General features: G+C 34.6%; 1 protein-coding gene across 1 annotated transcript in view; it reads right to left on the bottom strand.

Annotated features, from left to right (window-relative positions):
* Positions 1 to 5,478: 5,478 nt before the first annotated feature.
* LOC145688288 (uncharacterized) overlaps positions 5,479 to 23,803 on the bottom strand; it is an 85,320-nt gene continuing 66,995 nt past the window's right edge. The window contains exon 2 of the mRNA XM_081762283.1: positions 5,479 to 11,045. Within this exon, the coding sequence (XP_081618409.1) occupies positions 9,092 to 10,990 (1,899 nt within the window). The 5' untranslated portion in view covers positions 10,991 to 11,045 and the 3' untranslated portion in view covers positions 5,479 to 9,091. The remainder of the gene's footprint in view (positions 11,046 to 23,803) is intronic.

The raw sequence follows: 23,803 nt of genomic DNA, 5'->3' as shown, positions 1-23,803 counted from the left end.
TATGCGAGCTCGAATTTGCAAAAGATTTTGGAGGTTTATCCGGTAGAGTCTGTCCTTTAAATAACGAACAGAAAATAATCACGTAGATTTAGATAAAATCAAAAACTTTCGTTCGCTGCAATACGGACAAACGTGCATGTTGATCTATTATTTTCCTCATAATGCAGAATTGTGATAAACTTAATTGGCACCGCAGGCTAGCGATAACTTTCCGTGATCTTGACTATTCGTATTTGCAGGGGCTCCAAAAGGTGATTTTTGTATTGTTTTAACTGTAACACTAAATATTTGTGTAATACTCTAAAATTACTTGTGTCAACTATTCGTGCGCCACCTAGTAGGCACCACATCTTGAATATTTCAAATAGAACTTAATGTATATTTGCCTTTCCACTTTATAAAGTAATACCATCACTTCAAAAATAGAGTATACACAAAAATTTAACAAACACTATTTGGATTCAGTTGCATTATATTCTATGTGACAAATGCCATTTTAAACGCTCACTCTCGTTTAATTGTTAACATTCCTCATTACTAAAGCATGTAGTAGTTCTGTTTTCTGTGATTCTCACGCGCTTATACGCTGATCGCCCTTGCAGTTATCTGTAAGTGTAGTAGTTTGACACACACACGCACACACACTCATATAAAGAAAACTAGGAAGAAAATTATAGACTTAGTGCGAATATCGAGAGGAGGACTATAAGGATGTTGGTTAAAATTACACAAGTGGTTTTCTCTGCCTTATGGTCTCCGAGTTACACTGGATCAGACTAAGTCACGGGTCTTCCCATTTCACTCCGGAACACCGAGATTGGTAACGGAACTGACAGCTTCTGAGCCTTCCGTGTCAGGGGTTCGCGGAGTCAATAAAACACTTTATCACTGCTAGTCACTAACCATTATTACTTTGGTCCTTTTTATTTTCTTTTATTTATTTATTTTTACATTTATGTTCATTCCGCACACTTTCCGCAAGTTTTCTAACAATTAATTAATGATCTTTTCAGATTACAATATCAAAGGTATTTCATCAAGCAAATAACTTTTTCTTTAATTTTCTTTCTCTCCTTCCGCTTTTTAAACCTTCAACCAAAATAATGTCTACTCTTTTTAACTACATTTTTAGTGTAAATATTCATCAGTGCTAAAGAAATCTCACAACACTCTAGAACCACTTGTGCAATTACAGTTTTGTTTGTAATTTATTTTTGTGCTTTATTCCCATCCATTGGTTTTACATAATGTTTCAAAAGTGTTGAAACACACGAAGAGGTGGTAAACACTGAAAAACATAATCAAGTAACAATATAGGTGAGAAATATGAATGGAGGAAAATGTTTGAGGATATATCATAATGACGTCGCCATCTTGAGTTTTGCTCAAATGTTGTAAATGGAGACCATAGCACGGAATATGATATTTTAATAGCAAATCTTTGTAGAGATTGAATGGCACTGTTACTTATGCCTTAACGCGAACCATTACCAAGTTATGGCTGTTTGTTTGTATCGTTGCAGGTGATTTACTAGCAAAAGATGGCTTGGACGAAGCAAAGCGCATTGAGGTCGTGATGATTTATGGAGAACGAAGCACCAGGGTGATTGCAGACAATTTTTAACACAGTCACATGAAAATAACTCCCATCAGCAATGGTACTGTATTCAAAGTGCTGAAGAAGTTCCGAAAAACTGGATCTGTGGCAGATCGACCCAAGACTGGCAGACCACGTACGGCGACTGAAGAGACAACAATTGTGATAGTGTTGGCATCATTCCGAAATAGTCCTGAAAGAAGCATACATAGTGTTAGTGTAATCCATTAAAGTGGTGTTAATCGCACATCAATCATACGCATTATGTCAGTGAATAAGTGGCACTTATAAACTGCAACTCAACCAGCACCTTACAGTAGATGATCTAGATCGTCGTCTGGAATTTGCTCAATGGGACACAGAGTTCTACAACAAAATCACGCATTGTATTGTTTACTGATGAGGTAAAATCTTAGGTGTCGGGCGAGGTTAACATATGGAACATGCAGTTCTGGTTGGATAGTAATCCACATCGGTTTGGCGCATCCACAGGTATTCCTGGTAAGATAATTGTGTGATGTGGCGTATGAGAACGTCGCATTGTGGGTCCATCCATCATTGACGAGACCCTTACGATGATGGGTTATATCGGTACGTGTTAGAAAAAAATCTTCCCGTTACCGCTATCGGAGGATGGATCATTTTCTAAGTTTTTCCAGCACGATGTAGACTCACCTCATTACACTAGTTGTTCCGTAAGTTCCACGATCAGCAGTTTCTTAATGCGTGGTTTTGTCTTCGAAGTACTGTGAAGTGGCCCCTCGTCTCCGTGACCTGACGTCACTGAACTACTACCTGTGGGGTCATGCGAAGTATGTTGTGTATGCGATGAAATTTGGTGGTGTTCAACATGTCAAGTAACATGAATTCTAGACGCATGTTCCAACATTATAGCTGACACTTCACACAAGGTTTTGCGCGACTGATAATTCAGAATACATCTGACAATCAACCGAAATGGGGGAACACATTCAACACGCCATGTAACAATGCATGGTCCTTTCCGTATTAACAACTTATTTTGTTGGGGACACAAGGAAATGGTCATAACTTCGTAATGGTTAGCAATAGAGCAAAATAAAAGTGACATTAAATTACTACAAAAAGAAAAATAATGTTATTAAAGTATCATCACATGTTATAGTTTCCATTTAAGATAATTACGTAAAATTCAAGAATGCGGACGTCATTGAGATGTGACCAAAACATTTTCCTCCATTCTTAATCCCCAATACAATATTACTTCCGTTATTTTTGCAGCTTTTACCACTTATTAGCAACTGTTACCAAACTTTTAAAATGTCCTTAGTTTCTTATGGCCCTTTCTATTACATTGCAACATTCCTTACCATTTCCGTCAGTGTGTTCCAGGAACATAACATTTTAACGCAAAAGGTTTTTGTTTTATTATATAACTAAGATTAATAAGAATATGAAAATAATAATAAAAATGCGTACCTTCTAAATGAAGATCCATTCCATCGATTGTTTTCAATCTGTAGCCGTAGTTCTTCCTATATGACTCCACGAAAATTATACGCTTGTTGCAATTATTTGCAAGTAGTTATTTCCATCTGAATTTAAATTCTTCAGTAAAATGTTTTGCACATAATTGCCATATAAATTGTCCTTAGTAATGTGGTGAACATCAAGAATCATATATTGTTGATGTGATTTAAGAAAATCAGCCCCACCTTCCTTCAGTTTACCGAAACATTTCCTAGTCCATCTTTTCATTTTGAGCTGTTTCATTATGAGGCAATACATTATTAAAAAAAGAAAGAAAAACGGTTACTTAATTTTATTCTTCTAAAAGTACTTTTGTTTATAATGCACTTTGATAACTTTCATATGTTATTTCGTTTATACCAAAATATTTCTTTTCATTAATTAAATTGCAAGCCACTCGAAACCGAAAATCCCCAAAATTATTATTTTAAACTTTGTACATTAAATTTAATATTACGAATGTTTACTTCAGATATCAAAGATACAAAATTAGCAGATAAAATTTAAATACACTCCTCACAAAATGTTCGAAATGTTACGAAAAACCTGTAAAGTAAACAGTACTAGCAAAACCGGTACAACATTACACATAAATTTTGCTGGGGGTGATTCGTGTCTGCTGTTCCACTTTGAACACAACTTAAATAATGGATGGATAATACAGTTGTGAAAACATTTACTTTAATATCTTCTTTAGCTCTTTCGTTATTATTTTTCAATTTGTTGATATATTCTGACTTCTATATGATCAATGTATGGAATTTTTGTTCGTAGAATATACTTTCCATCTAGGTAGAATGATGAGGCTATCAAGTGTTTGCTAGATGTTGTAAATTATTAAAATATCATTTTTAACATATTTCATTCTTGTTCAATGTAGTTTATATCTGGTTGATAAATAACATCACAATATTTTTTTGTGAGGAGTAAACTAAGTTATTTTCTTTCTTTCTTTCTGTTTTGCTAGATATAGTCCTTAAAGCATTACAAAATACGTGTTAAACAGTAATCAACTACGTTTAGTTTCACAAAATGTATACAATAATATTCTTATGTCTGTTTGATTTATTATCCGATGAAATTTATAGGTATGTTCTAATAGTTTCTACTTTAGAAGATTACTAACTTTGGTATGAGCTCTATTTTTTAGTAACGTCATTTTTATATTGTATAGTGCTTCAAAAATATCAAATGTATATATGTCCTTCAAAATCATAATTTACTGGAAGCAATTAACGATCAAAATACATCTTTGTGTGAGAGTCACTTGATGTGCGAACTTGAATAAATTTTGATATTCTCTAAAGCCATATACATTTTTAAAAAATGGTATCTTGATTTTTAGGTAATCATTATTAATGCTAATTCTGATCTTGCGTTATATTGTTCCAATGTACGATGTTTCTTCAGATGAATACAGTATTGCATAACTTTCGTTACTTTCTGTTGGACTGTGTGGCTTACAACAGAACTCTTTTTCATCTAACAATGAACAGAAAGCAATTAGAAGCTAATAAGTAGCAAGTACTGTGCTGTAATAACGGCAAAATTATATTTTACATTTATATTGTTCGTCCCGTTCATTTTCTCCACATTTTGTGAACATGTGTTCATTATCATTTGATGAGTTGATCATTTGATATGTAATTATCTCTTCATAGTATTTGTCTTTGTTGTTGTTAATCGACTTTGACTTTTTGTCTTCTGCTTCTTGTCTTTCAGTTTTCTTATCTTGAAAATTCATTCTCAAAATCTAATCACTACTAACTGTCACGGCTATATTTTCCCAAGTACTAAATATGATAATCCCCTGATTTGTTGTATTTCGTAACTTCCACCAATACTATTCGGCTCCTGTAATCATCTGTCAAAGAGGTGGTTCTGCATAACAATGGAATAATGAGATTCTTAGCGCCTGAAATATTAAGAATAGGTGAAATAATTTATGGATGCCATAGGTATATTTATGTGCTTCCCAAACTTGCCGGTTTGTAGCCGTATATATACGAGCGAATACGTAGAGTCCGTGCTACATGTATACGAGAAAAAAAAACATCGATGTCTGATATATTCAATGCTAAGTTGGTAAAATTGCCATCCAATTATCCTGGCCATATTCTTACAAAGTTTTTCTTTCTTAAGTTTCTTTTTTGTGAGATTTGCAACTTATCAAAAATAATCAACTTAATCTTCAAGTAAAGAATAAAACAAAATTGATTTTCAAACACACGAAAATAATAACATGATATACTTTCCAATTTACAAATCTAATGTGAAGTATTGGCCACGTTCCATATAGGCAATTTTTAAGTTCTGATCCCTGCAAAACTTGCATATCTGATGAAGCAGTATTAACGAACTGTGCCACAGAAAATTAATGTTGAAGAACTGCTATGATTATCACTTGTAGGAGACAAGATTAAAAGAATTTATATTTAAAAAGAAAACAGTGTGGGTAATTTTAGTTTTGAATTCATATAAGTTTTAGAGTTTAATAATGTTCTTGTACATACAGTACCAATAGAATAAAGTACTCTAGAGAATACTATATTTTTCTTTTTTCTCTCTCTCTCTCTTTCCTCTTTGTTGGTGCTGAGTCTAAGATATTTTATTTTTGAGACAATTACCATAAAGTGAGCCGGTATTTGAGAAATAAAACAAAATTGGTTAAGGTGAAAATTTTTATAATGATATCTTTCTATAATATATATATTTATATATATTATATTCCTGTTCATGTACAATAAATACAATTTCTTGAGAAATACAGATTTTATGGAACAATCTGTAAAACACATCACGATGATACAACACTCTTTTAATTTACATTTGATTATACAATAACGTTCGACACAATATATATATATATATAGGAAGTAATATTTATAACCTGCACAATGCCCTTTTCTGTCAGAATGTAACGCAACTCTTCACATAATGATTTCAAATAGCTCACATACATATATCCATTCACCCACACATAGAGGTAAAGATCTACAATTTGTTTTCTACACTGATGTAGATATTGGAATTTATAAATAATACTCTATATACCGCAGTCGTTATTTACAAACATGCTGTACAATAATTCGTGTTTATACTTGTATAAGAAGAGAATAAGATTTTTTCTTTCACAGTTTGAAATTTTTCTGCAGACAAAGAAGAGTCACATTACTTTAAAATATTGTACGTTTTAAGTCCAACACTTAACATGAAGTGAAAATTGTCTTCAATTCTTTTCGTACTTCTGCAAATGTAATAGAATTCATTTCAAGCAGTGAATAGGACTGCAAAATATTATCAAAGCAATTTCTGAAACAACAATATTTAAAAAGGGGGATTTTAAGCAGCGGAAAGTAGTTAGCCTATTTTTATTAACACAATCTATTTTATAAAAAGGCCTATTCGTATTTGTTTCCGTATATTTTCTTAGAAAATAATTAGAACCATTTTTAAAACGAATTTAGCTCAAGTTTTAGAAGATAATATCGTATTTCCAACTAAATATTCCAACTTCGACATACTTCTCCCAATAAATAAATCTAACTTTTCAGGAGCTCTCACATTTGTTCACAAGTAGACTGAATTCGATTTGAATCAGATTCAACTATTCGAAAGACAATTATTTATCTACTTTTCAGCAGAAATTTTAACAGTGTATTGGCCTATGTTACAGTACTTGTTAAATGTATAACTATTTTATAGTTTAACATATTGTTTCTTTGTTTGTTTTGGTATTCAAAGTCCCATTCCAGCATCTAGGCTATATGAGACGTCCACATATCGAAATTTGTTACGTTTTATTTCACTTATCAATGGTTTAGAAGCAAAACTGGCAACATCGCTGTTTCTATGTAATATAAAGCAAAAGACTGAGATGAAAATGGCCTGTGGAGAAGATGGAAAATCCTGGGAGGGTTCTACGGTCTTTCCACGTGACTGGACAAGGAGGAGCTTAAATCCCTTCCTACAATGCTCTCCTCTTCTAGCCGAGAGGGTTCCTTCACCTGTGGTGTCCACGGTACCTCTATTCAGTGCCATCTGGCGGATTACTGGGATATTTCTATGAAAAAGACGCAAGAAGGGAAGAAAGAAGCGAGAAACACGCGACCCTCCTGTCAGGAGACTCAAGAAAAAGATAGCATTGAGAAAAATTGCCAATTTGAAATTTCTGTAACATTCTAAGGGCAGATATAGAACAGCAAAGCAATATAATACAGATCCGTAAATAACAATATTATATTTAAATTCATCAAAGAGCATAAAATGTTTTTATTTCAACAAAAGACAAAGATAAAATAAATAAACGGAAAATAATGTCTGCGAAGATATTTAATTTTTTTCAACACTCTTATCTGCATTGAATTTTCATTCCTTTTATTCTTACGTTATACGTAGTGTAAACGTTTGTGGAAAATAAATCGTTTTGGTTGTTTATCTGAATGACAAATTTAATTATAATGAAAATGATCTTTCTTTTGTTTTCCAACTATCATTTTCAAGTAAAATGAAGTGTAAAGCAGATAGTATTACTTTCTTTACGCCGTCTTAAATCTAAAGGTTTACTGGTATTGTACTCGAGTTTCCAAATATCATGTCAATATAATTGTTACAATTGTTAAGTCTACAAAACCTAACCAAACCTTACATAGGTTTCATTTCCAATACAATCCTTTCCACTGCTTTATGATCAGATTTAATAAATGAAACTTAGCAAGGAAATATTCTCCTGATTCCTCGTTATAAAACTGCTTTGATTATTAGGATATAAAATACATAATTTCTGAGAATAGCTATTCGTAAATCTAGAATATTGGAATAGAACTATTTCCTCATCTTTGGTTAAAACATACATTTCGCATAAAGTACAATAATGTTCATGTTTCTGTAAGAAATAACTGTTGATAGTATATAAGCAGTTTGATAATAATCGAAATTTCCTTTTATTAAATAGTAACAAAACAATGCGCAGAATCAAATATACCACATATACTGTCTCCCTTCACTCCTGATTTTATTCTGTCATTAAATTCTCAAATGCTGTCTCCTTAAACACCTGATTTTATTCTGCCATTAAATTCAAATATATTGCATTTTTATTGATTTAAAAACTTAGTTTTGTGAAGAAAAAAACTCTTGTATAAATATAATTGACTAGATATGTTTCAGTGCAATCTGGAAACAAACATCCATGTACTAGTCTCCTAGATATAAACACTTTTTTTTGTGTTGCTTATAGTCTGTTAAATTATCGCTAAAGAATACCAACAATTAAGCAATCTATATAATTACTTGATTATATTCGTTGAAATGTTCGTTTCTTTATTTGAAATACATTCAGAACGTGAACAGTTTTTGCAGAAATTTATATTTCGATAACATTCCAAACAGCTTTCTGTGTTAAGTATTTCCAAAGCATTTCTTATAAGTAATCGTATATTATAATGGGCTGTATCTTTAAAATTATAAAATACCTTACATCTGATGTAGTTATTTACTGTTCATACTCTTTAAACAGCATTTAAATAATATACAGTGTAAAAGCAGTATTTTTTTTTAATGAGAGTAACAATCTTTAGAAATACATTGAAGATTGAAAGTACTGCATTATCAGATTTTGTTATTACGTGGTCTGCCATAAAAGTAAGAAAGAAATCCTTCAATGATACATGATCTATTCTAACTTCTTCCTTCAAAGTTTCCGGTCAATGTAACTTCTTAGCTTGATTGGATCCACAAACATTTACACTTAATTTCAGTTACGAGTACAGATTGTATAATTGAAAACAAAGAACACTAATGCGTTATTTTCTGACGTTATCAGCAGCTTTATAAACGGATGTATCAGAGATTCTTGATATGTCCTTAGTCTCACTTGTTTCTTAGGGCGTTTCTTGATGAGTTTACTTTCGACTTAGAAGCGAGGAGGAAATTTCATGAGAAATTCCTAGACATTAACATTCAGAGCTAAAGAGACGATGATGGTCATAAAAGAGCAGGAATCTTGGATATATACGCAGATGCTGACGGCCCTGGAGGGGGAATCAAAAATGGTGTAAGGAAAGCATGATTGGTAGGTGTTGGATGCCCAAGGCTTGCGCCATGAATGCCTGCAGCTAATGATGCGGTTGCCACTGTACCAACCGCCGATGTTGGAGGAAATGAATGTACTAAAGCAGTTGGAGAAGTTGCTGAAGACACCACCAGATTCCGCAAAGAAGGTTGTGCAGTAGTTGTAGTCAGGGTTGCTGAAACGGAATTAGCTCCGCCTAGACTTCCACTAACCATTACATTATTTCTGACGCCTCCTAAAGCAGCTAGACTAACACTGTCATGTAATTTTCGCATATGTTTCTTCAAGTCGAAGTTTCTACAGAAGCCTTTGCCACAAATTTTGCACGTAAATGGCTTCTTATCGTTGTGCGTATGCATATGAAAAGTCAAGTTGTAAATTTGGTGAAAAGCCTTACTACAAATGGAACATTTATACGCTTTCTCCCCGCTATGAGTAAGTTTGTGATTTTTATAATTTCCTTTTTGGTGAAAGCCTTTCCCGCAAAATTCACATATAAACGGCTTATATCCAGCATGGATTCTTGTATGGGTATTTAATGTAGAGCTACGATTGAACGCCTTTCCACAAGTTTGGCACTTATGTGGCTTTTCTGCTGTGTGTATAATTTTATGACGACATAATGTGGATGCTTGTCGAAATCCTTTACCACATATCTTACACACGAACGGACGAGCTCCTGTATGAACAGGCATATGCCGTGTCAAGTTGTAATGTGCGTTGAAAACTTTTCCACACTCGGGACAGGTGAAAGTCTTTTGTTTCCCCACATTCCCCACACTTCTTTCAGAATTACTGGTTCCACCCGTGGAACTGTTTAAATTAGAACCATTTACCCTTTTGTTGTTTCGCACAATAAACCCTGATTTTTCCTGTGATTCGCTTTCCGTATTTCCACTACTTAACACTTCAACTGGTAGACGATCTTTCTCCGCTGTTTCCGACATCGAGGTATTAGAACTGCTAGCTATCGGGGAAGAAACTATTCGACGACTTTGAGATGCCTCTTTAACATTTTCTTCTTCCTCAGTCGTTATATTGTCTCTGCGAGTAGACAAATTGTCTGCAGTGTGTGAGATATGGGTGTGAAGACTAGTCGTTTGAGGATGACTTCTAAATCCAGACTGACCGTAGGAGCTCACAGATAGTCGTAAGAGGTCAAGTTTCTGTAATGCTGCAAGTCCCGCTGCAGTAGCCGCTGCCGTTGTAGCAATAGACTCTCCATGGCGTCCTCTGTGAGAATGTGTTTGACCTAGCAAATGACTTGCTGTGCTCGGATGGTAATAGAGCAAAGGATATTGTTGAAGAAAATCTTGACTCCTAAATCCTGTTGCTGCAACTGCTCCAAACGTTGAAGAACTGCTTCCAGATGGAACGTATTTCTTGAAAGCAGAGTCAATCATTGCCGATCCAGGAACTGGAAATGGAAGGCTAAGTCCACCACCAGGAAGCTGAGGTAGAGGAAGCACCGCTGGATGCAATGGAGTAATTTCGGATGGTATAGTTGCTTTCTTCTTTGAAGCATCGTCAGAATTATTTTGAAAGGAAGTAGTACTTGTGGACACAACAGGTTTAGAACGCGGCTTACTCGGAGCTGGTTCCATAATTTTTGCGATAGAGAAAGTCAAAAGTTCTGCTTTGCTAGATTGGGTACTACTAGGAGATGTAGGAGGAGTCGTGGTACGTACCGGCTCGTGGCCATTCTTTGTTTCCCCTTGATCCTTGCTTAAATTCTCTCCTACAGGCGACCAAAGAGGTGTAAGACTTACGGACGCCTCCGTCGCCATTACTCCAGGAAGAAAGGGCTGCATCAGGAAGGTGAGGCAGACTTTATTAACAGCTAAGACGTAGCCGTATCCATAGAATCTGCAATAAATAAATACAAACACTACTGAGAGGGAAAACTTTCAACTATTTAACCAAATTGGAAATAACTTAAAAATTACCAGCAAAACACAATTGGAGATGGGTTTGTGATTATACAAATTAATTTAGATGCAGCAAATATATTTTATATGCACCTGATGTGATGCTGAATTGCATAAATTCAATGTTTCATATATAATTTACACCTTCTGTCAAAGTTAACGTACTACCTACAATCAAAGATTGCAATTTTTTTAAATATTTGAAAAAAATGCACGTCAAACAAATAACAAATAAATATCTTACGAATGGGTGTAAATTATTTGACACGGATACATGCAAAAAAAAATGTATTGAAGTGCAATAATTCCCTACGAAATGCAATATCAATTTGGCCTTATAATTGCAGTAAATACATCTTTTAAAAAATTGGTACTGATATTACTTATTATCTTCATTAATCAGAACAATTTTACATAATTTTACATTTGTATAGCTCAGATATATCAAATATAGGGTTACAGTAAGAATTTCAGTCAGGATTTTGACAGTGAGTGCCCAGGATAATCTGGAGTTCTAACTTTTTACGTCAGGATACATTACATCTCTGTAATAATTTGAGTTCGTTATAAGTTTGCAAAATGTCATCATGAGAATAACCCCTTCTGTGCACAATTGATATGCACGTCTACACATGTGGTTTTGGTATCAGTGATTCCAGGTTTGGTTATTGACTGGATACAAAGGATTCTGTATTGAGCAGCCATCACGAGGCAACTGGAGAGCTGATTCAATTAAATGAACCTAATTGACAAGCCAGCACAGTACAGATTAAAACAAGTCCTTTTTTTCTTTAAATGGTCTGAGTTTCTTGGACTTGTGCACCAAAGGCATACACTAGTCATTAGTCAAATGAGGAGAGCAAGAGATTTCATAAAGTCAACCAAACCACTGAAAACATTAGAGTTATCTGAAACTTTAAACTCGTAATAGAGACATACAACACACCCAAAATCAACCAAAAGTAAGCGACTATGACTCTTTTCTACAAGATTATTATGAGCCCTAGTAAAAATGAGAATGAAAATGAGTTTGATAGAATAGTTGGCGCGTTTACCAGGAGTGAACCCAAACACTTTTGTTGCGATTGGTCCAAAGTTTGAAGGGATTCAATACTGCAAGGCATTACGTTTATGTTCTATTGACCCTGTGTAATTCCACAGACGAAAAACGATAACTAATTGTTAAGTTCTGTCACCTATAGAATATTCTCCATAAGAATGTTTTTATAAGAGAAAAAAGTACAGATGAAGTGTATGACGAAATATTTAGGCTCATCAATCATTCCTGTACTAAACAAGTATAGTACTAATATGAAAGTGTACAAATGTATGTCAAGTTACACACTTTCGACGGAGATCCGAACTTGGTGGACCCCCGTGTGGGTGGGTCCCTGGTGCTCACATTAGTAGAATTCAGATAGTATTCATGCGTTTTTCTATAGTTCTCATGCTTGTTTATTTTTTTTCAAGCAAAGGCCCCAAATATATTACACTTTTTAGGTCCACTGCTAATTTCCTTCAAATAACAGGCATGAAAAGCAAACCAATGATATTTTCATTTTATATTCTGTCAGCCATTTATTGCCTTAAATCAACTTTCGAATTTCGACAGATATTACTTTTCATCTCCTGATTATAGTTAACTTTGGTCGATTATGTCCTAACTTCCTTCGAATCTTTCACAATCCATCAATGCATTAAATGATATACAGTAATTTGCAATTGAACAACAGACTTCTCTACACAATAGGGTAATGATAAGATTTTTACAAGAAATCTCTTAAAAAATGCTTCCTTGTCAAACAGGCCTTAGACTCGCTAGTGTTGAGAGAGTATCTTAGAAAAACTTAACACTACGAACCTATCAATGATGTAATGAAGGGCATGTGGGGCTATATGGCGTATACCTGCCTAATATTTTTATACTTCACCATACATATACTTTAATTCAGGGATGTAATGAAGATATAAGGGTGAGTATAAGCTATATTTTTTGAAAACAGTCGCATATATCTACCAATAATTTCAGCAACACATAACTGGGACCTATGGAAAAGAAATTATAGAAACTAGCAAACACATTTATAAGTCAACCAGTATATCGCCATACAACACGCTTTCACTTTTGTCACTTTGAAACACATTGAAAGCATAACGTCTCAGCGCATCAAGTATAATCTCTGAACTGAAGTGACTTATACAAAAATAACCAAACATTTTTTACTATTATTATTCGAGAGTGTTACAGCGTAAGGAGGTTGCCGCAAATAACATTTGTTGTTTTCCATTTCGTGTGTTACATAAGAATATTGAAATAAGAAAATCAGTTCCAAAATTTACTTCAGGTTACATAAAACACACGATACCCGAAGTTTTCTATGAATCAAATGGTATTTAAACATTACGTCGTTAATGAATCTCGCAACGTTACTCTTGTAAGTGCACATCCCACCAACGATATATTCATTTTATTAGAGATATGACACATTTTCTCTAGTAGATCTGGCCATACTGTGTTAGTTGATGGATCACGGTGCACTTTTTTTAATACAAAGTTTTCTTACAAATTCAAATTGCGTTACTTGATTCACTTTTTATTCACCAAAAGCTCTAAAAGTTTTCAATTGAATACACATAGTCACAATTGAAGAAGAACGTTCATCATATACATTTGCACATTTTTTTTTAATTATCTACCTATGTGGGTAGATTTCCATCCATGACAGTGAATTTGTTGGTCAGTTTCTAGTTGAATGCGCCTTTCAGCACCAATTCTATACTAGATGTAGACATATAACGTTCGATTCAAAACACACGAATTCCCGTCGATAATCAAACTTGGGTCTCCCAGGCCGAAGACAGTATGCTAACCGATTAGCCACGAGGAAGTTAATTATACTAAATGTCCACATAACAAATGTTGCTCTTTCCAAATTAAAGTTAAACTGTTAATCAACTAATACTTTTGCTATCGTGAATACTTTCTCAATTTCTTTCTTTTTTATAATGTTAATTATTAATTGCCATTCCATGTGCTAATATATTCTGCTTAATGTAATGATCATTTATGCCCTTCAAAACATGTAATGTTGGAACTTACAGCAAAAGTTATAATATTATTCAGTTCGTATCGTCATCTTAACAAATATCATAATCTTCATATCGTAATTATTTTACGAACATACAATTTTATAATCACCAAGTTTGTTAATAACAATTTTAAAAAAAAAGTGTCATCTGAATTTGAGCTTTTGAGAAGTTTCACAGACGAATATTGATTAATGAATGATAAAGAAGTCTTCTAATGCACAAACACTAATGCATGCAAGTGCTGTTGTCACTTCCTTTCTTGTACTTCTGGGTCGCGCTATTCAATGGTGTATTGCATTGTCGATGACAATGGTTCGGTGAATATTTCTTTGTGGGAGATGCTCTAATTCTTGTCGATATACCACACATGTTGGGAGGCAACTAAATGTGTTCGTAACCGCTTCTCTCTTCCCCCTTCGCTTCGCCGCTTTTGGCTCGGTGAATAGGATAAACTGTCTCCCCCTCCCTCAATACCTTCAATGGCTACAGGGCAATGGATGGGAGAGGCCGATTCACAAAATCTCTGTGACCCCTCGTTTATCCTCCCGCTCTTAATCTTTCATCAAGTGTTGCTTGCTCATTGAGATGTTTCTAAAGAGATGGAGAGAGACTCAGAGTTTGGATGTTGTTTAGAACAACAAAACACCTACAACTATTAATCTCTGAATTTATTTGTGCCTCATATTGTAAATATATATACATGTATTTTTTTTTAAATATTTTCCTCATATACCAAGTATACGTGTGTAAAACACTGTGCTAGACAATAGAAATATTGCTTAACATTGGAAATATTGTTCCGAGTGTTGAGATATGTTAAATCATACCCTGACGTTTAATACACACGTACACGCATGCTGTGGATATTTTAGAAATTCGGTTAACAAGGAACAAAGATCTGGATCAATTTGGTCTACATTCCTTTCACACAAGTTATGTGTAAAGTTTTGATTTTTACTGTATCATATTCTATATTTAGGCATATAAATATGCGATTTGTAACGTGTAACTTATTCCTGTAAACGTAATGCGTTGAAATTACATCAACGATTTAAAGAACCAAGTTTTCTTTATGTGTCATGTCTTTCGTAATTGATATTTCAGTATTGACTCTAGTGGTATGGTGAACTCCATTGTGGCTATATAGTTAGCGTGCGCGTCTTCGGCAGAGGAGACCCGAGTTCAATTCCCGGCCGGAAATCATGATTTGGATCCGGAGGAGCCGGAAATCATGATTTGGATCCAACCTTAAGCTGTAGACTTACGACTCTTATAGGCTCGGTGCTGAAAGGAATTTAAATCCCATTCCAACTAATTAATCCAGTGGTGTATGGTTGACGTGAATAAAGTCCTAAGAAACAACGCACTGAAATCTATCAATATGAAATATGTAAACGGATTAATTAATCAAATTACGTGTTTTGTGTGTATTAATAAAAGAGAAAAAAAAGGATCCATTTACACTTTTAAGAAGTAACAAGTATCTCCTCATACATCATGTGGAAAATGGCATTATTCACAAAAGGGTCAACGTTAACTTTTCAGTGGAGAGATCCACAAAGGCTAGAAGAGAACCCCGCCAGAAAACCCCTGGTACTCCAAGTTGGGGGTTGTGTATAGGGCTAACTACCCAATCACAGAAAAATATAATTCGTTCAGAAACAGAAACCGGAGCCTAAGAAAAATGGAAAGGATTCAATAGATAGGACTAGAAAACGGCAGAAGGATCTGAGTATAGCGACATGGAACGTCCAATCAATGTTAATACAAGGTAAAGCAAAAGCAATAGCACGAGAAATAGTCATGAAGGACATAGATGTTATAGCACTTCAAGAGATAAGATGGGCAGACACGGGAACAATTAATAACGAAAATTACACTATCTACTACAGCGGAACACAAGGAAAAACCGGTCAGTTTGGTACAGGCTTTATGATAGATATGCATGTCAGAAATAACGTACTGCAATTTACGCTTATAAACGAGAGAGTAAGTATACTAAGGATGAAAGGAAGATTCAGAAACATCACCATCGTAATAGCACATGCCCCAACAGAAGACAAAGACATGGCAGTAAAGGAAGATTTTACGAGAAACTAGAAGAGACGTATAACAGGATACCCAGATACGACATAGTAATAGTAATCGGAGACTTCAATACAAAAGTAGGAAGAAATGATGCACGAATCAAAGTTACATGAAAACATTCACTGCACGAAGAAAGTAATAACAATGGCAACCTACTCATTCAGTTTGCAATAGAGAACAATCTCACGATTAAAGCTACATGCATCCCTCACAAGAGAGTACATCTAGGAACGTGGGCGTCACTGGATGGCACGACGGTCAATCAGATAGACCATGTTCTCATTAACAATAGACACTCCTCATCTATAATGGACACAAGAAGCTACAGAGGATACAACTGCGAAACAGATCATTATCTGGTCAAAGCTAAACTTAGAGAGAAGATCAGTAGGAAATTGGTATATAGGGGAAACACGAAAACAAAATGGGACATTAGACCAACAAAAAAAGAAGGAAAAAGAAGAGGAATATAAATGCAGGATATGGTTAAAATGGGCACATAAATCAAGAGAAGAAAGAATACCAACAGTGCAAGGACAATGGAATAAAATCCAAGAAATAATAACAGAAACGGCAGAAGAAACAGTAGGACGACGGAAAAAAAAACAAAAAGACAACAGTGGTTCGACGAGAAATGTCAAGAGGCAATCGGAAAGAAAAACGAAGCAAGAAAGAAAATGATACAAAGATCAACGAGAGCATGCTTAGAAGCATATAAAGAAATGAGAAGGCAGGCAAACAAAATATGTAGAAATAAGAAACGAGACATGGTAAAACAGCGAATAGAAGAAATTGAAGAGATGAGTGGAAGAAACGAAACAAGAAAATTATACATAGCAGTCAAAAACATGAATAAATTATTCCAGGCACAACCGATTGGATGTAAAGACGAAAAAGGAAACATAATATCCGATGAACAGGGTATCATGCAAAGATGGACGGAATACTTTAAAAAGCAGCTAAATCCAACACTACAATTGGAAGTAATGGAGAGAGGAAATATCGTAGAGCATCAACAAGTAAAAATACCAAGCGATGAAGAAGTAGAGAATGCTATCAGGAAACTTAAAAACAACAAAGCCCCCGGAGAAGACAATATAACAGCGGAACTAATAAAATATGCAGGCACAGAGATGATGAAGGAAATAGGCAACATGATCAGACGACTCTGGGAAGAAGAAACACTACCATCAGATTGGAAAGTGGGGATACTGAATCCAATACACAAGAAAGGAGACAAAACAAATTGCTCAAATTACAGAGGAATAGTGCTACTGAACACAGTCTATAAAATATTCACAAGCATACTTAATAACAGAATAAAGAGATTTACAGAAGGAATAATCGGAGAGTACCAGAGTGTATTTAGAATAAACAGAGAAACAACAGAAAAGCTACTTGTGATGAAACAGGCAATAGAAAAGTGCTACGAACATAGGATAGATATACACATTCTGTTTAGAGACTACAAACAAGCATTCTGCAGTATAGATAGAAATGGTCTTCTACAGGGACTAGAACACTTCAAGATCCTCCCAAAACTGAGCAACTTAGTTAAAATAATCCTGGAACAAACTACAGCAAAAGTAAAAGTAGGACACAGAGTAGGAGAAGAATTCGAGTACAAAAAGGGAGTAAAACAGGGAGACGGGCTGCCAACAACTTTATTCATAATAGCCTTGCATATTGCAATACGGGAAATAGATAAAAGGGGCACAATTATCAATAAAACCAGCCAAATATGCGCCTATGCAGATGACATCGCCATCTTGACGAGAACGTAATACGAACTCAGGAAGCTTTACAACGAACTAGAGGAACTTACGAATTCACTGGGGCTGCAAGTAAACACTGAAAAAAAATACATGCACGTAACATCAGATAAAAATAAGAGAAGAAAGGGAAGGTTTGTAATGGGAAACAAAACATGAATAAGTATCACAACGAGCCACATAGAATATGGTTTTCAGTAGATGTAAAGACGATAATGACGTTTACAGCAATTTAATACATCAATCAATTCCGGAGATACGATAGCCATAGTTAAAGTTTGCAACACAGCTTAAAATTGCGCAATTGTAAGAATTTGTCATGATTACAACTACGAAAAGCTACTGCTGTTGAGTTGCAAAAGCAAAAGCAAAAGAAAGAAACAAAAGTTAGAAAAAAAATCTACAAATACATAGTTTCAAGCAATATAACAATCTCTAAACATTTTGCATATCTGTGGAACTGTTTGAGATATTATTAGAGCAAACGACATTTGGAAAGCATCTATGTGATTGGATGTGATTTTCTATAAGCAGATTTTGAGAATGAAAATTATGGGAACAGCTCAACCTTTCAGTCCCCCGTGACTTGGTTCTTATTAATTTGAAATATGTCATATCATGATATACACTGGTGTGCAAAACTTAAGGAGGAAAGAAATTTTCGCATACCGTGTCATTCCCAGCTAGTATAGATTGACGAAACTCAAACCATGTATGGAAAGTAGTATGGTACAAGAAAGATGCAATTAGAATAACAAAACAGACAGTTTTATACAGAGACCGTTACTTAATCTGAAATCACTGCGACTCACGATGCCCCCTCCCCTGACATTACAGCAGTGAAATTATCTTTAGAAGTGTGTGTGTGTGTGTGTGTGTGTGTGTGTGTGTTTGATCACCACGGACAGCAATGCATGTTATGTAACGTGCTCATACGTATGCTGCTAACAAAATCTATAATTAGTTATCGTGATATGGAGTTCCATTACCCCTCAGCGCTATTGATAACTGTTTGATGGTCCTTACTGCATCTGGCATGCTGCAAGACGTCTCTTTATAGCATCTCAAAGTACTTTATGGGATTCAAGTCGGGGAAACAGGCAAGCCAGTCCATTCACATAAAATCCTCTCGTTTCAAAAGGTTCGCTACCGGCTGTGTTCAACACATTTTCATCTATAACGAATAGGTTAGGGCCAACTGCATCTCTGAAAAGACGCACGTGGAGAAGGAGTAATATGAAATTAACACTGACTGGTGAGTGTACCGCATTCCAAAATCGAGAGGTCTTGTGTCCATGAAACATTATGCCTCTCCACACAAGAACACTGGACCACCAAAATGACCATGTTCAACAATGTTGTAGGATTATTTTGTGCACCAGATGAGCGTATGCCCAGAATCACTAGTCAGACTAAATTTGCATTCATTGAAGAAGAGAACACGAGCCCACTCCTTGATCCAGTCCTAATGTTTTTGGCACCACTGCAAAAAAGTGCCGCTGGGTCAGGTGGTTCAAGAGTGACAAAGCCACAAAGACTTTCAATTTTTGTTATATATATATATATATATATATATATATATATATATATATATATATATATATATATATATATATATATATATCTTCCTTTCTCCCTCCTACATTGCACCATCAAAGTAAAATGATAAAAGTCATTCTAGGTCCGAGCCTCATCTATGTTGAAAATTTGATTGAGATCGATCGGGTGGCTCAAGAGTTTAAGGGTCACAAACATAGTCACTTTCAATTTTATAATATAGATGAACAAAACCGTCTGAGTCATTTTTGAGAAAATCGTCTGAAACTCACCCCTCAAGCGTAAACTACCCCTTCCCCACTTTTCTTCAGAGATATGGCTTATGCCATAATATAAGACTGTTATTGGAAAACTGATTAATGAAATATGAACAAAATCGATAGAGCCGTTTTTGAGAAAATCGAAAATTTTGATTTTCACCCTTCAGTGAACTACCCTTAATTTAGAGGTAGGAAGAAAATTAAAAAAAAAAAAACTTCCCTGATGAATCACATAAAAACCTTAAGTTTAAAATTTGGTCTCGATACATTGAATGATATGGCCTCTAGGTGAGTGGACATCAGGACAAACAGACGGACAGACATCGAAAAGTCACTTTTTCTGTATCTACAGGCCATGAAACGTGTAAATACATTGAAATCTCGATTATTATTATTTCAGAATCACCATTCTTTCTCCTCTCTTTTTGTCCCTCCAAAGGAATAATAAATAGTGAAAATTAATTATGTTGTCAAGAAAATTACTTTTAAAAATTATATATATCTATATCTATCTATCTATCTATCTATATATATATATATCTATATATCTATATCTATATCTATATATATATATATATATATATATATATATATATATATATATATATATATATATATATATATGAGAGGGGGAAAGAGAGAGATTAAAGATTAATTTCTTCCAGTAGCATACGAAAGGAAGGATTTAAACCCCCTTGAGCAAGATACTATACAAAAATAAACTGTAACAGATTTATACAAACACCCAAAATAAGGTTAAGTTGGGAGCTTGACCTCCTTCCTTAACGAATTGTACGGATCTCATATCAACACTAAATTTTCATGTCCCGATACTTAAAACTCTTCCTGATAACTCTGGCGTGTTATATTGCAGAAAAGTAAGGACCAATGTATTAATAAAATCACCAATCTGGAGAATGTGTTCTACTTATAACAAAATATGTATCGAACACAAAGAAACTGACATATGTAATATGAACTCTATGTTTAAGAAAACTATTGTAAATGTATTATGTAATACACCAACACTATAATTGGGCTTATGCCTGTTGTGTTGATAGCAATAAATAAATAAATTCTGCGTATGTTACTGCTGTCTGCGACATTTTTAATCAGGCATAGAGCAGTTTGAGGGATGAATGATTTATCTTGATTTACATTCCCTCGCACCCAGAGAGTGTAATAGAGCGAAAATATACATTAACTAAAATCACAAAATGCAAAAAATGCTAATTTAGGCACGAAGTCAATTAAATATCTCCTCCTCATGCTATGAAACTTTAGAGAAGTATTAAAATCATTGCTAATGTTTTATTTAAGAAGAAAAAGGTTTCTCAATAATTATTAGCCGGATATTTCGTAACATAAGGGAAATAGAATGATTTGTGCTATTCTAGTTGGCAACACTCTGGCGAGATTCAATTACGTCACAGGAAAGGCCACGCTCCCTTCTTGGTGTTTGCGGTTGCGTCTGCCGATGGAGAGAAGCCAAGCAAGCGATCTCTATTGCTTCCCCCTTACCCCCTTCGTCGGACGTTGATACAAGGTAATCACGGCCAATTAACAGTTACTAGTCTGTATTCCGACAGCAGATGGCGCTCCCTCACCCTTGCATCTACACACCTCACCCCCTCCGATCCTTCACTCCCATCTCACCCCTCTTTGATTTCGAGAGGCTATGGATGTGTCGACAACGGAGAACAATCAAAATAACAAATGAGTAACAATGATCACGAGTTGACAAATCCCAGCATATGGTGAATGGCTGGTTACTGTCACTGTCTGTATTATGATGTGTTCCTTTATCGTCGTTCAATATCCTGTTAGCAGTGCAGACACAGGGTAATTACAAGTTGTGAAAAAATACTCTCTCCATATTTATGAGATGTTCTGAAACAAGTATAGTTGTCTGAAATAATGAATTCTATTTCCATACGAGGAGAAACCAATTCCAGTACCTTTAATTAGGTATCACTATCAGAAAAGCTTTGTGGTTCAGATATTGACAGACTGGAGAAATGTCCCTTCCGCTTACGCGTTTCTTCCGTTTTCTGGAGCACTTTCTTTTTAGACTGCATTGATCATTAAGAAAGGATATAATCCATGACCTTCCTTTACTTAGAATGAATGTTGCACAGTTACTGAGAAAATGGCTCATCTCCGTTTTTTTTTTTTTTTTTCTGATCGTAACAGAAACTTTCCCACTTTGAAGCAAAAGACTGCTTCATAAGGCAATTTACTCTAGACACCACATCTTGCTAATTTAAGTACAGAGACTATTTAAGATATGAACCTTCTTGTTAGTGTGGAATTCGAACCGTATGAGCTCTCACCGGGAATTGAATTCACGCCTTCCGCACTGACCGCGCGTGCGCTAACCATATAGCCACGAAGGAGCTTAGACACCAAATAAATATTAAAATGTACTTATATATTCTTCTGTAACGAAGTTTGATGTTCCCTGGTCATAAAACTGCCTTGGAAAAAGTTTTTTTTTTTTAAAAAAAAAGTGGTCAATGTTTTATTTTATTTTTATTATGGTGTTGTCTGTGACTAATACGGCTACTGCTACTTCAAAAGAACAAAATGCTGTTTCGTTGTAAACATATTTTACTATAAAATATTGCCAACGCTATTGAGAAGAACATTTATCCTCTTCTGGAGGAAACCTAGGAATTGACTATGGGATTTTAAACACTTCCAGCTCACATAAAATACGAAGCAATTATATATTGAATTTGATTTGAGTTTAGTGACATTTTCAGCAGCAAGACTATATAAAATGTGGACCTACAGTTTAACGTGATGTCCGAACGACATGAGCTCCCGCCGGGAATCGCCTGCGCCGAAAACGCGTATGTGCTGGAGCAACACATATGATACAGGAACAATAGAACAATTTGCTGCAGTCAACTACGGTAACAAAGGAGATATCAAAGTTTCCTTTTTAATTCTACAAAATTTGCAAAACTATATATCAACCTAAGGTTTTGATCTATTGTCGTCACCACAATTGATTTTTTTTTTTTAATTTCAGAACTAATTGGCTTAACCAGTTTTCAGTACGTTTAAATGTTTTAGAGAATATACAGTAAGTTATTAAAGTGTAACTTTAAATCTCACAGAAAGTAATTCCTACATCCACGGGACTTACAGTGTTACCATATACACAAATGAATATTCTTACTTTCTATAGGGGTTAATGATAGAACTCTACAAACAATCATTGAAACCTATTACTTAAATATAAGAATAAAGTCAATAACAGCAAAGTCATTCCATACAAAGTTTGTATATTTCGTAGTGCTTTAACTGCGATATTTCTAAGATTCTAGCGTATATTTGCCCCTGTAGGAGTTGTTTAGCAAATTTTGAGATTCTTGTTATAAAAGGCTATAAGAATGGAAGTAGTACTAATGTATCGCCCATACAAAACGTCGTAAAATGTAATTATGAGCTTTCCGTAGCCAAAATACTACTTAAACATCAGCATAATCATTAGTAAATGTACTTCCATAAGGTTGGGAGTCAGTGATTTTAAGATATCTGAAAATTGAGAAGAAACACAAATATTCTAATATTCCAAAATCAAGATATTTTTAATTATATTTCACTCTTTATAGATCTTCCAATGATTGTATTACTAACTAGGTTTCGCAACAGAATCTTTTAAAACTCCTACGTAATAATAAAACAAAGTCAATGTTGTGAATTTTTGGTGCGTAAGGGTTATAATTGTTCGTACTATTTGAGAATTTCAACAATAAATGTCTATGCGGAAATTCGCACGATGGTCGGCAGATATTTATACAGAGTGACCCAAAAGTAGGTATACAGTCCAGCATCGATTAAGTATGACATTTTAATTTATTAAGATAATGACTTGGCTTGCATTGGTTTGTTCCGAGCTTAAGGTATAAGTAAAAATA

The sequence above is a fragment of the Thermobia domestica genome, chromosome 6 (genome assembly GCF_964235325.1).
Source record: "Thermobia domestica chromosome 6, izTheDome1.hap1.1, whole genome shotgun sequence".
NCBI lineage: Eukaryota > Metazoa > Arthropoda > Insecta > Zygentoma > Lepismatidae > Thermobia > Thermobia domestica.
Note: the sequence above shows the minus strand (reverse complement) of the source record. Positions and strands in the feature narration are given on the sequence as shown.